Source organism: Salmo salar, chromosome ssa19 (assembly GCF_905237065.1).
Source record: "Salmo salar chromosome ssa19, Ssal_v3.1, whole genome shotgun sequence".
Classification (NCBI taxonomy): domain Eukaryota; kingdom Metazoa; phylum Chordata; class Actinopteri; order Salmoniformes; family Salmonidae; genus Salmo; species Salmo salar.
This window is the reverse complement of record NC_059460.1, coordinates 25,860,991-25,875,878: the sequence shown is the minus strand read 5'-3', so window position 1 is coordinate 25,875,878 and position 14,888 is coordinate 25,860,991. Positions and strand designations below refer to the sequence as shown.

The window sequence follows — 14,888 nt, the reverse complement described above, 5'->3', positions numbered from 1 at the left end:
TGAAATGTCAGGCAATTTATTTAAACAGCTCTTACACTAAAAGGGCATGATCATCATTTTGGCAATTTCACAGTTTTAATTAAACCTTATATAGAAAACACAGGAAAATACAAGTTTGACTGCTCTGGGCCGGGCCTTTAAAGTAATCTGTAAACACACACAAATTGTGTTAGTGTCTCTCTCATTTGTATTGGTTATTTTTAAATGCTAAAGTAACACAATAGTAAATAATTATAAATTCAAAAGAACATCTCAACTAAAGTTGCGTCTGAGAAACCACTAGATGGAGCTTATGTACAGCAAAACAAGGACCTAGTAGATACATACAGTAAGCTCTCAGACATAGAAACAACAGTCTCACAAATTCTTACAATGAATTTAGGACCAGGCAAATTTTCACAGGGAAGTCAAGTCATTACACATAACACTTTAAATTAAACTTTTTTTTTTTAATTAAAAGAGAAACAACTATTATTCAAAACAAACCATGAATATACTTATTCCAAATGTGAGAACTTGATTCCTAAAAGGTTTCATGTACATTTGTACAGTAAGTGTGAAGGTGTTTAATGTTAAGGCACAGGAAAGATAACTGACAGAGAGTATTTAAGATGTTTGTAATGTTTCAAGATAAAACAGCATTGCATGGCTTATACTTACAGGAGTAGCCTATGGCACATTGTCATCATTCGACAAAATATAAACAAAACTTCACACAATGTTGCAACCAAAAACAATTGCATAATGTGTCTGGTGTAAGAGACCATTCATATATGGTCCTCTATTCATTTACAAATGATTTATTACGATAACCAAACTCAAACTTATCTGTTTAGATATACTATTCCTGTACACCAGAGCAGAACATATCCCCTCCCTGACATACCCCTTCACCTGAACATAATTCTATATTGCACTGGATCCTTCAAAATATACAGTATAGAATATACTGAACAATCATTTTATATTTGTTTTTTGCGAATCCAGTGGTAGGACTTTTGATCACTGTAGGAGTAATTGATTACCGTTAGCATGAAGAAAATAGGCAAAAGTAAACAAAGACCAAATAACACTGCATGACAAAAATATATAAAACAAATTAACTGGTCATCCTTGTTTACATCTTGTAACTACCATAGTAGCAATGTCTGTCCTTTTGATGAGAATTACAGTCATATCAGTAGATATGGAGTCCATTCAATGTCAAAGAAAACAAATAGGATTCCAACGTAATTTCCTTCAATAGTAACAAATAACAATGAAAACGAATTAGTCCATTTATGCATATATAAACCACAGAACAAGTAAGAAAACAAGGCAGTAAATGTGCTTTTTGACACATTAACCAAAATCTTCTGATGAACATTTTTTGCTTTTAACAGGACAATTGTGAAACTTTGACGTCTTTCAATTGTGCAGGAACAGCATGTTACAGCAAACTTCAAGTTGTATCTCTACATGCGTCAACATGATACACAAATTAAAGGGAAAAAAGTAAGAAAATGAAAATTATGTCCCCTTTGATAAGTGATAACACTAAATGAAAGCAGAGTGATGTGTGTTTCTATGAATGTCAATTGGCAATACAAATTAGATTTTTGTCATGCCTATAAAGCTTTTATGAATTGAATGTCACTAGGGTTGAAACAGCAGGATGTGTGTTTATGATTATGGAGGTGGTCTTCCTATGTCCCTTTCTGTGCCTGGACCGTTTTGCGGCTGCCATCTTCAGTGAGGTCATACCTACAAGACACCAGTGGGGCAACAAATGGCAATGGCTTAAAACTAAAATATGACTAACAAATAATACATACACAGGATTTCTATAGCAATTTGCTCACACCCGAAGATGCAACCATAGAATGAAGAACAACCGTAAAGTTTATTGAACCAAATAAAATTTGTATCAAATGTTAACACAAATACAGAACAGCGCTGACAACACAAATTGGGTAAAGGAGCATCTTACCATTGCGTACAGCCCTTGGATATATCCTCACCACTCAAATCCACCATCACCTATAATAAGGAAAGTAGCATTGGTAGAGTCAACAACAATCAGGTAACATTCATCATGCTCCTTTATTTGGGTAGCGAAAGGTTGCTGTATTGAATCCCAGAGCTGACGAGGTAAAAATATGTTGTTCTGCCCATTGAGCAAGGCAGTTAACCCACTGTTTCCCAGGCACGAAGACGTGGATGTCGATTAGGCAGCCCTCCGCACCTGCTTCAGAGGGTTGGGTAAATGTGGAAGACACATTTCTGTTGTACAACTGACTAGGTATTCCCCTTCCCTTTCTTTTTTCAAGTGCAAATGCCACCCTAATCCCACTAAAGAGTACTACTTTTGACCAGGGTTCATAGGGGTCTGGACAAAAGTTGTGCACTTCATAGGGAATAGGGTGCCATTTGGGACACATTCTATCTTGTGTGGATACACTACCTTCCCGAGGAGTCCTCTGTGTTTGGACAGTATACTTCCTCCATTCTTCACAGCGATGTCCAGAGTTCTCCTGTGCAGCTCCACCATGGACACACTAAACTCAAACCTGCAGACAAACAAAACACACTGTAGGATTCTCCTTTATTTCTGAGTGAGGATTTCCTACTGCAGTGATACTGGGTAATGAATGAATCCAATGGATGACATTGTGAATTATTTTGATGGTTGTGAAAAGGTTGCATAATGTAGGTGGTGGCCATAGAGATCCAATGTGCTACTGTTACTTATAAGTTCTATATGTCATTCTATGGTTGTGGCCTACAGTGACAGTCAGTCAGAACTCACGTTTGATCATACACAGGGTTCAGGGTTTTCTTTATGGTGCTGGTCTTCCTCCGGCCTGTCCGGCTCTTGTCAGGGAGCAGATAAATCCGAATGAAAGGATCTGATCCATCCTTAGCGAACGCAATGAGGTTTCTGAGGGCAAAATGTACATGGGGTCTGTCAGGCACATTGAAATCTGAAGAGGAAATCCTGAACTTGTGGTAATTAAGATGAACACGGACGGGCACTTTCCTGGACACACATTAAGCTTAGTCTTGGACTAAGGCTCTTTCGATGGAGAATCTCAAATGAGCATGTTTTTTAGGCTTAATCTGTGTCCAGGAAACTGGCCTATACTGTATGTGGTTGGTCTAGTGTGTTATGTGAGGCCACTGACTGACCGACAGGCATGCACCACCACGATGAGCTTGTTCCTCTGGGAGCTGTGACGGACAGTCAGTTGAATCTCCCCCATGGGGTATGGACTAGGGGCAGACCCACTGAAAACACAACACAGCACAGATTTGGGATTACAGTGGCTTGCGAAAGTATTCACCCCCTTAGCATTGTTCCTATTTTGTTGCCTTACAACCTGGAATTAAAATATATTTTTTGGGGGGTTTGTATCATTTGATTTACACAACATGCTTACCACTTTGAAGATGCAAAATATTTTCTCTTGTGAAACAAACAAGAAATAAGACAAAAAAACAGAAAACATGAGTGTGCATAATAATTCACCCCCACAAAGTCCGCTTGTGTACAGCAATCTTTAAGTCATACCACAGATTCTCAATTGGATTGAGGTCTGGCCTTTGACTAGGCCATTCCAAGAGATTTAAATGTTTACCCTTCAACCACTCAAGTGTTGCTTTAGCCGTATGCTTAGGGTCATTGTCCTGCTGGAAGGTGAAACTCCATCCGTCTCAAATCTCAAAGACTGAAACAGGTTTCCTTAAAAAAATATCTCTGTATTTAGCATCCCTGCCGATGAAAAACATCCCCACAGCATGCTGCTGCCACGCTGCTACCACGCTTCATTGTGGGGATGATGTTCTCGGGGTGATGAGATGCGTTGGGTTTGCGCCAGACATAGCATTTTCCTTGATTGCCAAAAAGCTCAATTTTAGTCTCATCTGACCAGAGTACCTTCTTCCATATGTTTGGGGAGTCTCCCACATGCTTTTTGGCGAACACCAAACGTGTATGCTTATTTTTTTCTTTAAGCAATGGCTTTTTTTTGGCCACTCTTCCATAAAGCCCAGCTCTGTGGAGTGTACGACTTAAAGTGGACAGATACGCCAATCTCCGCTGTGGAGTTTTGCAGCTCCTTCAGGGTCATCTTTGGTCTCTTTGTTGCCTCTCTGATTAATGCCTTCCTTGCCTGGTCCATGAGTGTTGGTGGGCGGCCCTCTCTTGGCAGGTTTGTTGTGGTGCCATATTCTTTCCATTTTTTAAAGAATGGATTTAATGGTGCTCCGTGGGATGTTCAATGTTTCGGATATTTCTTTATAACCCAGCCCTGATCTGTACTTCTCCACAATTTTGTCCCTGACCTGTTTGGAGAGCTCCTAGGTCTTCATGGTGCCACTTGCTTGGTGGTGCGCCTTGCTTTGTGGTGTTGCAGACTCTGGGGCCTTTCAGAACAGGTGTATATATACACTCAGATCATGTGACACTTAAATAAAGTCCACCTGTGTGCAATCTAACAAATTATGTGACTTCTGAAGGCAATTGGTTACACCAGATTTTATTTAGGGGCTTCATAGCAAAGGGGGTGAATACACATGCACGCACCACTTTTCCGGTGAATTGTTTTTTGAAACAAGTTATTTTTTTCATTTAATTTCACCAATTTCGACTATGTGCATGTCCATTACATGAAATTCAAATAAAAATCAATTTAAATTACAGGTTGTAATGCAACAAAATAGGAAAAACGCCAAGGGGGATGAATACTTTTGCAAGCCACTGTACATTTACCTTACATCATGATAGTGATTGTGTGCGTGTAATTTACTTCTGCAGCTGCCTGAGCCTCTGCTGCAGCTCTAGGGTGGCGAAGGGCAGGGAGATGTCCGAAGCCAGGCTGGCCATGGAGTCCTTGTGGGGCAGGTGTTTCTGGGAGCTGGATATGGTGGTGTTCAGGTTGGAGGTGCTCCTGATGGGGCTGCCTCCGTATGGCTCCTCCCTCTGCTCCTCTCTGCGATGGAGGGTGTAGGTGGCGGCCTCCATTGGTGGTGTTGGGGGGTTGGTGTCTGGGGGAAGAGGGGACTCCGATGTGGAGAGTCTCTGGGAGGGGACGGTGGGGTTGACCACGCTGGCTTTCCTCACTTGGACAGAGGATGGCTGGTCCGACGCACTCGTCTGCTTCTCCAGAAACAGAACCTGAGACACAGAAGAGCAGAGCACAGCGCTATACTGTACATTGTGATAGGACGTCTTCTTTACACACTTCAATCAGTTACTTAAGAAAATAGACAGCAGGTCTAATATGGTTGCGTCACAAATGGCACCCTATTCCCTACAATGTAGAGCCCTATGGGCCCTGGTCAAAGTACAGTAGTGCATTACATAGGCAATATGGTGCCATTTGGGACAGTGTCTATCCTTACCCTGAGTGCCAACTTCAGTTTGAGTGTGGAGCTGGGTCCAGAGTTCCTCAGGGAAAATTGCTGAGTGAACATCATGTCCTCTTCCACCAATAGACCACTCAAGGGGACTGTAAGATTACCCAGGGTGCACTTGTGCTTGTCGTCCTTCACCTAGACATCGACAGGAAAGCCAACAAAGGGTTAACATCAGATATCCTATAATTCACATACACTTACTGTAAACTCGATGTTTGACCCAAGCAAAAACATAATAAATATCTAAAGTACATGTATACAAATAGATCACCTACCAGTTGTGTAATGATGAAAAATGTAAAGTGTGCAGTACCTCCACCTCCAGCTCCTGCCTCCTGGGGTTATGGACGAGGAAGGAGAAAGCTTCCTCCCACATGGGCTCATTGGTCTTATAGCGGATCTAAAGAAACCACATATAGAGTAGAACATGCTGTAATAGAAAATAATAGAATCAACATGAGAACAGGAGTGAAATATGATGTTTACAATTATACTTTACAATTATCTACAAAAACCATGCACACTGTAGTTTCTTACCTTACTCTCAAATGATTTGTTCCCAACTGTGAAATGAACGTAAGGACTTGGTTCACTGCTAGTTTTCTTGCCAGACTGTGAGAGATGACCAGGAAAAGAGTGGCTCTGAATGACTGTTACTAAGACAAAAACCCACACTGAAAACACTCCTATTCTTCAGCTTATTGTAATAACACAAATATTTTACAGTGGAAACACACTGAAATCAGTGAAGAAATGGTTCAGAATGTCTATCCTCAGATAAAAGAGAATATAAATGAGGCTGCATCTCAAATTGTTTTCTATTCCTTATTTAGTACACTTTGGCATAGAGGGCTTTTTTGACAATGCACAGTAGCTAGGAAACAGTCAACCTTCGTCTTAGTTATACCAAATTCTTCAATCTAATTTCAAGCTCATTCTCAGTTTTGAAACCCAAGAACTCTCACTGTTGGCAACCGGTTTATAAAAGATACCATGTACATATAACAATGTCTGTGTTCCAAATGGCACCATTTTCCCTGCGTAGTGCACTACTTTTTACGAGGGCCCATACTGTAGGCTCTGCTCAAAAGTAATGCACTCGGAAAGTATTCAGACCCCTTCCCTTTTTCCACATTTTGTTACGTTACAGACTTATTCAAATGTATTAAATTTGACCATTCCTTTTGTCCTCTGACAAAAAAACAATTCTGCCATGTGATAGTTTGAGATTGTGTGTCTCTCTCAGGATGTTTTATAATCCTATCTTTTATATCAGGCTAAAGCAATCTCCAGGAGGTATGGATGCACTTTAGTCTGGTAACTTTAGACTCATACATTAGATGTCTCCCAAATGGCACCCTATTCCCTATACAATGCATTGGGAAACTATTCAGACCCCTTGACTTTTTCCACATTTTGTTACGTTACTTACTTATTCTGAAATGTATTACATTCTTTTTTTTTCTCTCATCAATCTACACACAATACCCCATAATGACAAAGCAAAAACAGGTTTTGAGAAACGTTTGCAAAAGGAATGGTAAAATGCAGATTTATATTCAGGACGAATTATTGAATAAGACCTAGCTCTACATTAAAATGTGTAGAGGGTTCCATTACATTGCACACACATTGAAATATGGGAACCAAGTGAGTGAGGTATGGATTTCTCTTCTGTCTCTAATTCTCCCTTTCCTCATCCACCAAATGAACATGTTTTGAGCTTTGATGTTAAATGTTATAGTGCATGTCATTAAACATCTGAGGCCATGTATCAAGCATCTCAGAGGAGTTATGATTTAGGATTTTGCCTTTTCGATCACAGTGAATAAGATCACTTGACAGGGTGGACTTGATCCTGAGATGCTTTAAACATACGGCCCCTGTTTTGTACAACTATAGAGCAGGTGTGCAACACGTCCGGGTATGTGAAAATCCAGTTCTTATTGTGTGTAGTAAATTAAAAACTAAAAAGATCTTAGACATAGAGTGATCATCCATCTCCAAGCAAGAACAAACAATGACTCACAATGAACAAACAATGAACAAACAATGACTCACAACTAATAAACAATGCATTTACAGATAAGTAGCACCATAAATTACCATAATAATACAAGTACATTTGGATGGCACAAAGTAAGGAAGGGCACAGACTGAGAACACATAAGCCATCTATGCGTGCTATCTGTGCATGGCGTGCATCATCCCACTTTCTTACTTTACCTTCAGGGACTTAAAGACAGAGGCTTGCTTCAACACGTCATGGTTGAAATTAAACAGGTTGCTCTTTTATACAAAGGGGGGAGATGGAGAGAAAACCAGAGTTAGTGGGATGGGGGATTGAGTATGGTTGATAGAGTATGGTTAAGGTTTAGCTTTGGTCCAGGACGTCGTACGGTAGCGCAGCCGAACGACACCCTGGACCAGAGCTAGATTCGGTTGTATTAAGTGATATGGAAACAACAACAATCCATAGAGAATGGAAAATTAACAAATGAAAGGAGACAGCCAATAAATCAAGGGAGAGGAATGTCCAACATATAAATAACGTCTATCTATGAACAATAGATAACAATGGGGACGTTATAATGAATGAATATAAGGCAATATAAAATAAAAGCTGAATACAGGAGAATGAAAACGTCATTTATTTTTGGGAGAATGAGGTACTGGTATGAACTTGTGACGAGGGATGTTGTTTAGATCGAGCTAATAAGAGCTCTGATAGTATTTCAATATTCCCTTACTTAGACATAACGGTCCAGTGAACAGACACAAAGCAACATCATCTTTGCCTGTCACCTCTGTTTAGACTGAGCGAGAATGACAGGCGTCAATGCATCCTTGAAGTGATGCGCCACAAATAGTCCCCTCAATCAAATACCCTGGCACCTTGAAATCAATAGTTCTTTGTAAACCATATTTTGCATGCCTGCACCTTGGTGTTGGACGAAAGATGAAGCACTGTCCTCTATCCTGAGTTATTGGAATTATTATTTAGTCAATATGATAAATATTCGTGATCAACTGGGTATGGGAAATTACTGTATAATAATATTATTAGGATTTGCAACCATGCAGCAGAGTCAATCAACATGCTTTATGGTACAAGACACTGCAGCAGGTCTGTTACTTAGCTCTGGTCCAGGGCGTTGTTCGACTGTGTGATAGTGAACGCGCATCCGAATGACGCCCTGTACCAGAGCTAGTGTGTTACTGTTTAACCCCACCACACACCGCTAATGCTAGCTCTATGATGCAAAGTACCGGAGGACTCACAAATAAGGTTCTATACATTGAGGTATTGCTCTCACAAAAGACTAGGCCAGATGCTCTCCTCTCTTTTAAGTTTCCGCACCCAAAGCTCCCTGTGAAGACGCTCTTTATAGGAGAGAACAGGGAGGGAAGAAGGTCAAGTATGGCTTAGACGCTAAAGACGCTGCCAGGCTCATTTAGGAGTTGACTGTCTTGGACTGATATTGACCCATATCTGTTGGTTAAGGTCAGCGTTCAAAGGTGAAAGAGTGTGTTCAAGAAGGAGAAAAAAACAGGCGTTTCAACAAACAGACACTCAAATTAAGCCATTGAGGTGCTCATGTCATGTTCAAGGTGTGCTATGCATGTGGAAGACCATGACAGACAGTTTACTGTTCACACCTCAACCCTATGGCATGTTGGCTGAACTACACCTGTGTACTGAAAATGTCTTGTTTTAGCTGGGTTAAAAATATTTCTGAACATTCTTCTGAAGTTCAATTTGGCATGATTCACAATAGCTGCCTTGAGTGGAGTAGAATATGTCCAGAAAGTAGAAATATATTACATTATTCTCTGTATCCTTAAATCACAACATGTTATAGGCCTACATTTGTTAAAAATTAACATTAATGTGTATAGCATGGGAAAAATATATATAATTCTGAAGTAAATGTTATCATGTACAGTATGTCAAATCAACCGCTGTGTAACGTGCTTTCACCTGCAGCAGTCCAATAATTTAGCAATCTTCCTCACTCCACCACCAGAGCACTCCTTCAACCTTTAACTGTAAATTCCTGTCACCCAGTTCTACTCACCGGCAGGTTCTTGGCTGAGTCCAAGTACACCACCAGCAGAGCAGACGAGAGGCCATCATTGACCAGGCTTCGGTCAGCTCGCACACTCCTTAATACCTGATTGGACACGAGAGACAGGGGGAGGTCACTACTGAGACAAACTGGACTAGGAGAAGTTAGCAGCCTTGTAATTCATGTGTTAATTAATTAATTAATTAATGAACACACATCTGGCAGTAACAAGACTGAAAGAGAGGCTAAGCCAAGGGCTGCGTCCCATTATGGGCCCTGGTGAAAAGTAGTTCACTGCATTAGTTAGGGAATAGGGTGTCCAAGCTAGCCTCCTAGTAAAATGTAATTATACACGGTCTTGAATTATCAGACGATCTGGGGAGTGGGCAAGTAAGTACCAGCTTTGAAAAGAGAAGGTTTTGTGATACTGCACCTGGTCCATCTTGTCAGGGGTGGAGAGCAGAGAGAGCCACTCCAGTTTCATGTGTAGTTTCCCCGTGGAGACTTCTTCCAGGTCAAACCACTAGAATGACAGGTTGTTCAAGGGTACATCCCAAAATGGCACCCTATTCCCTTTATAGTGCACTACTTTTGACCAGGGCACATATCAAAAGTATCGCACTATAATGGGAATAAGGTGCAATTTGGGTCATATATCACATTTCAACAGTTTAAAGTAGTGAGTGAATCAGACAAAGACACCCACACATAGTGTACAGTACTCATGGATAACATCGCAGCATCTTTAAATGAGCAGAGACAGATAATATACTAAGGCAAATAAATCTCTATCGAAGTGCTGAACTGAAGCCAAGTTCATGGTTTTATTTTATTTGAACCACATTTATTTGAAGATGCAAAAAATATATCAGATTTACCTCATCTACCTTCTGCTCTTTGTGAAGCTCTTTCATATCGATCATCAGGCTGCAATCGAAGACACAAAGATTGGATAAGAAATCAGTAGGGGGGTATTAAGTAAACACCCTGAATCATCACCACAGAAGCGAAATTGATTCTCTGATACAGCATGTTGGCACTCTGACCCAGTCAGGGCCAGTAAGGGAATAGGTTGCCATTTGGGACACAGCCAGGACCCTGTTAGGTGCTATGCTATAGCAGCACTAGAGCCAGACAAAACAAAATCAGCCTGCCCTCGGGATGAGGCCCAAGAACCAGAGCTTTAGTCCAACTCCTAATGTAACTGATCACAGATACTTAATACATCAAAGATACTTTAATTTGTCTCTTCTCTCTTCCAAGGGGTCACCCTTCATTTCAACATATAGGAGTAAGGTTTTGTGGTGAGAAGATGATGCTAAGTTTGCGATAGCTCTGCTCCAAGACGTTACGTGCGGCTTGCTGACACTGAAGGCTCGGCATCAGCAAGCCGCAAGTAACGCTCTGGGCCAGAGATAGGTTTGTGACATATTTTCAGCCTAGAATTAAAACAGACTGCTGTGGCTATTATAAGATCATTTGTTTGATATTGGGTACGATAACTCACAATGCAGAGAAATAAGCTTTTTGACCATGAGGTAATAAGAAAAGGACAGGACATGAGCTTACCTCCCCAGGAAATCATCTTTGTCTGGGTCCTCATCAAACAACTCAATCTCCAGGTGTTGGCTTGAGTGCTCATATACCAGTGCCTGGAAAGGACTTATGTCAATTCATCTCCAATCTCAGATATAGTACGTCACATTGAATACAGCCAAAAGCTTGTTAAACATGACATGGTGGGTAAAACTGCATGAGAGCCAAAAATAAGAGGAAATATTGGACTGTTGCAAATATGTATGTAAGTTGTATCTGGTTCTACATATACCCTATATTGCTGTCCCTGGGGTAGTTACTGTATGATATAACCATATGTACCATTGGAAGAGTTCATTTTCAGTTGATTTTGTTTACCTCGTAAACTTCGTTCCATTTGGGGTGCAGGCTGTCTTTGACGGTCTTGCTCTGGAAGAGCTGGTTTCCAATATGGAGGACGCCGTAGGGGTCAGACTTCCCCTTGATCAGGCCACCCAGGAATTTATCCTTCCCTTCCAGGTCCTGAGCCTCCAGGAAGTGAATCCTCAGGACTCCCTGGTGACACACACAGCACAGGGACACTTTAAGATAGGACACAGCAAAACCTTAAAAGGGACATTGCACTTTCAAACCGAAGTTTGTCAGATAATTTCAAACTTTTAAAGTAGTGTAATTGTCGTCTAAAACTCTAAAGTAGTCAAGATGAAACCACGTCCCACAACATCAGTTGTGTGGATCCAGCTATATGCCTCCACACCAAATGAAAAGATACACACTGAATAAAACCAGGAAATTAGACGATGCTTATCTTTTCCATTCATTTGGGTTGAAGGCATATAGCTGGATCTAGACAACCAATGTCTTGAAACATGGTTTCATCTTGATATTAGTCTACCTTTTAGTTTTTTGTTCAATAGTCCATTGTTTATATATTCCCCCAAAATGTACATGCCAAAATACTAAGATGTGTTTTTTTTAGTTACGTGATCCTTTAATTAGTGTGTGAAATATGATGATGTATGATTAGAAATAAGACAGGTGAAAGGCTGCAGTACCTTTGGCATAGGGAAACGTAGCTGAGCAAGTTGTACATCCCCCACCAGTGGGATAGTGATGTGGTTGGGCAACACCAGGTAGCTGTAGATCATGTCCTGAATTAAACTGTCAGACAAGCCACTGAGAAAAACGAAACACAACAAAACCCCACAGTCAGTCAGTACAACCTTGGGATGAAAATATTCTCACCTAATCTCAGTTAAGCACAAAGGAACATGCCTTTTTCCATTTTATAAGACGGTAGGAACATTGGAAGGGGTTCAAGCATGTTGATGGAGTAAGCCACAAACCTCAAAATATCAATGTAATCCACTAGGGAGTCAACACTTAGCAGTGACATTAAGGAGGTCTTACGGCCTGGGAATTACAATGCCTGGTTAAGAGAAGTCGATAGCCATAAGTGGTCTAGTATCTGCTGAGATTTTCTGTTAACCTTTGAACTATCCACTTCGGCCTAATTCTGTACACAGAAATAACTGCATGAGAGGGTTGAAGCAATCTGTAAAATTAAACAACCGTATATATTTGAAAAGGCATAGAACCAATTTAAATACCCCCATATACAGTACATTCCTTCACTCTTATTTCTCTAAGAAACGTAGTCATCATTTTATCCTATAATTTCTTTTGCAGCTGAGCAGAGAGCTAAAGCACTTAAGGAGCATTACAAAGGACATGATTCCTCTTTAGTGTGGGATCAATCACGTGGAACACATACAGGTACACACACATGAGCACCAGCGGGGTGGGCTGTTTTCAACATGCAGCTCAGTGGCAAGCAAAATAATGTATTTAATATTACAGTACACTTAACTTAATATAAATACGGTATCAAAGAAAGTACTGTGTAACAGCACACAGTACAATACCGTAAAATGTACTGTATTATACTGTAAAAAAGTAAATGCTACCATAATCTGAATTAATTAAGGGGAGAGGTTTGTATTTCACAGTATTTTACTGTAATTACAAAGGATTGGTGCAAGCAAGTTGGCTGCTAGGTAAAGTCTTTACACATGAATTAATACTTGGTATTTTATATGACTTGCGGTTCTAGAGGCCTTAACGAAGGCTTCCAAACTGGCAGCGACTACAGGGCAAAACAGACCAAAGGGACATGGCAAAATGCTAAAACGTTTAAATGTAATATTTACTGCCAATTCAATCTGTCCCCTATACAAATTGATGGGGCACTATAACAACATGGGAGTTAATTGGGTAGAGTGTTCTCACTCACGGGTACAACAAATATAGCATCTTACTGGCATGCCTCAAAATATGTTAATGAGACAGAAACAACAATACCATGCACCCACTATTGGTCAAACTTTTTTTTGGCGCTCCAAAGTTATGGTATGGTATTATGTGGGGTGGAATTACAGTACAGTTCAAAATATAATTATCATTTTCCCACCCACAACATTTTCCCATAACGCAACATAACTTACAGTATGCTGCAGTAAAACATTTGAGTATTTTACTGTTGATAATACCCCAATTTACCATATAATTTACAGTTTTCTGTTACAGCGTGTAACGTGTACACTGGGAGTCAGGAAGCAAGTACAGGGAGTGACTTTAATAATAAATAACAAAACAAGAAACACAAGTAGCGTACAGACATGAAAACACTGAAACAGAAACAATAACACCCGGGAAAAGAATCAAAGGGAGTGACATATATAGGGAAGGTAATCAGGCAGGTGATGGAGTCCAGGTGAGTCTGATGAGGCGCTGGTGTGCGTAACGATGGTGACAGGTGTGAGTAATAATGAGCAGCCTGGTGACCTCAAGCTCCATCCCCTAGCCTCCACAAACAGACCCACAGTGTACTGACTGCACAGATCTGTTACACCTCTACAGAGAACTAGCGGTGTGGGGAATGATCTCCGTCACTGAGCTGCGGATGTGTCAACAGCTGTTTCTAAATAAATAGACTGTGGGGAGGACAGTGGCTGTATCATGAAATCTTTATTAGGGCCTTTTTCCACTGCCATATTAGCATTTACATTAGTTAAAAGAGCAAAAGCCACTTTCAACTCACAACCATATAGAAACTAAGAAGGGAATGTGAATAACAGAAATGATGCCTGACGTCTGCAGAGAAGACAAAGGTTATCTGCACTTCAAATGGCTTGGCTCCTTTACCAGCAGGGGGAAATATATTCTATTGGATCCATTGGCTTATGGATGAGTTGTGCTTGTTTCACCAGCCATCAGTTCTCTGTCTATGTGACTCTTATGTATGCATGTGTATGTTGTTGCTGTACGTGTCTTGCTGGTGAGTGGTTACAAATCCAATTTGCTCTTGTGGGATTCAATTCAAACGCAAGTAGTAGCACTGCCACACAACAGAACATTTTTAAGACAACACAAGAAAAGTGTTTACTTCTTAGTGTATTATATTCTACACTAAAGTGTAACAGCTGCTCTCAATAAGCAGACCATCCAATTTGCTCTTTCATTTAAATGAGCCCTAAGAAATCCCCAAGTCCCCTGCCCATTACCCCATCATTTCGGAGTTGAGAGATGTGCAGAAGAGAGTATTTTAGCAACCTTAGAGAGTTGGTGGAGCAGCCCAATTGACACACTATAGATCTCTATAAAGTCAGAGATGAGTTGCACAAATGAAAATGACAGCTTGTTCAACCGTAAAAACCTTGCTTTCTGAGCCTTTTTAGTCTCACAGCTCGCAGGCAGTTATGTGTTGCGGTGAGCATAATGGACTGAAAGTCTAACAGCTGTAGGGCGATGGTCACTCTAGTTTAAAGTGGCAATCTGCGGTTCAAACAATAACAAAGCCCAAATGTATCCAATTCGTAGATACGC

The 14,888-nt window shown here is 40.5% G+C and overlaps 1 protein-coding gene across 4 annotated transcripts in view; it reads right to left on the bottom strand.

Moving 5' to 3' along the window:
- LOC106578619 (extended synaptotagmin-2-A) overlaps nt 1-14,888 on the bottom strand; it is a 33,688-nt gene continuing 18,800 nt past the window's right edge. For 2 of the 4 annotated variants that reach the window (XM_014157623.2, XM_045702161.1), the window contains exons 8-24: nt 12,059-12,179; nt 11,382-11,558; nt 11,037-11,119; nt 10,346-10,394; nt 9,901-9,990; nt 9,477-9,572; nt 8,680-8,781; nt 7,624-7,686; nt 5,935-6,009; nt 5,711-5,797; nt 5,383-5,532; nt 4,788-5,155; nt 3,169-3,267; nt 2,789-2,920; nt 2,444-2,549; nt 1,970-2,019; nt 1-1,743 (exon numbers count right to left, since the gene is read on the bottom strand). In XM_014157623.2, coding sequence (XP_014013098.2) covers nt 1,686-1,743; nt 1,970-2,019; nt 2,444-2,549; nt 2,789-2,920; nt 3,169-3,267; nt 4,788-5,155; nt 5,383-5,532; nt 5,711-5,797; nt 5,935-6,009; nt 7,624-7,686; nt 8,680-8,781; nt 9,477-9,572; nt 9,901-9,990; nt 10,346-10,394; nt 11,037-11,119; nt 11,382-11,558; nt 12,059-12,179 — 1,906 coding nt within the window. In that variant the 3' untranslated portion in view covers nt 1-1,685. The remainder of the gene's footprint in view (nt 1,744-1,969; nt 2,020-2,443; nt 2,550-2,788; nt 2,921-3,168; nt 3,268-4,787; nt 5,156-5,382; nt 5,533-5,710; nt 5,798-5,934; nt 6,010-7,623; nt 7,687-8,679; nt 8,782-9,476; nt 9,573-9,900; nt 9,991-10,345; nt 10,395-11,036; nt 11,120-11,381; nt 11,559-12,058; nt 12,180-14,888) is intronic. The other 2 variants (XM_014157627.2, XM_014157629.2) reach the window with 2 other exon arrangements.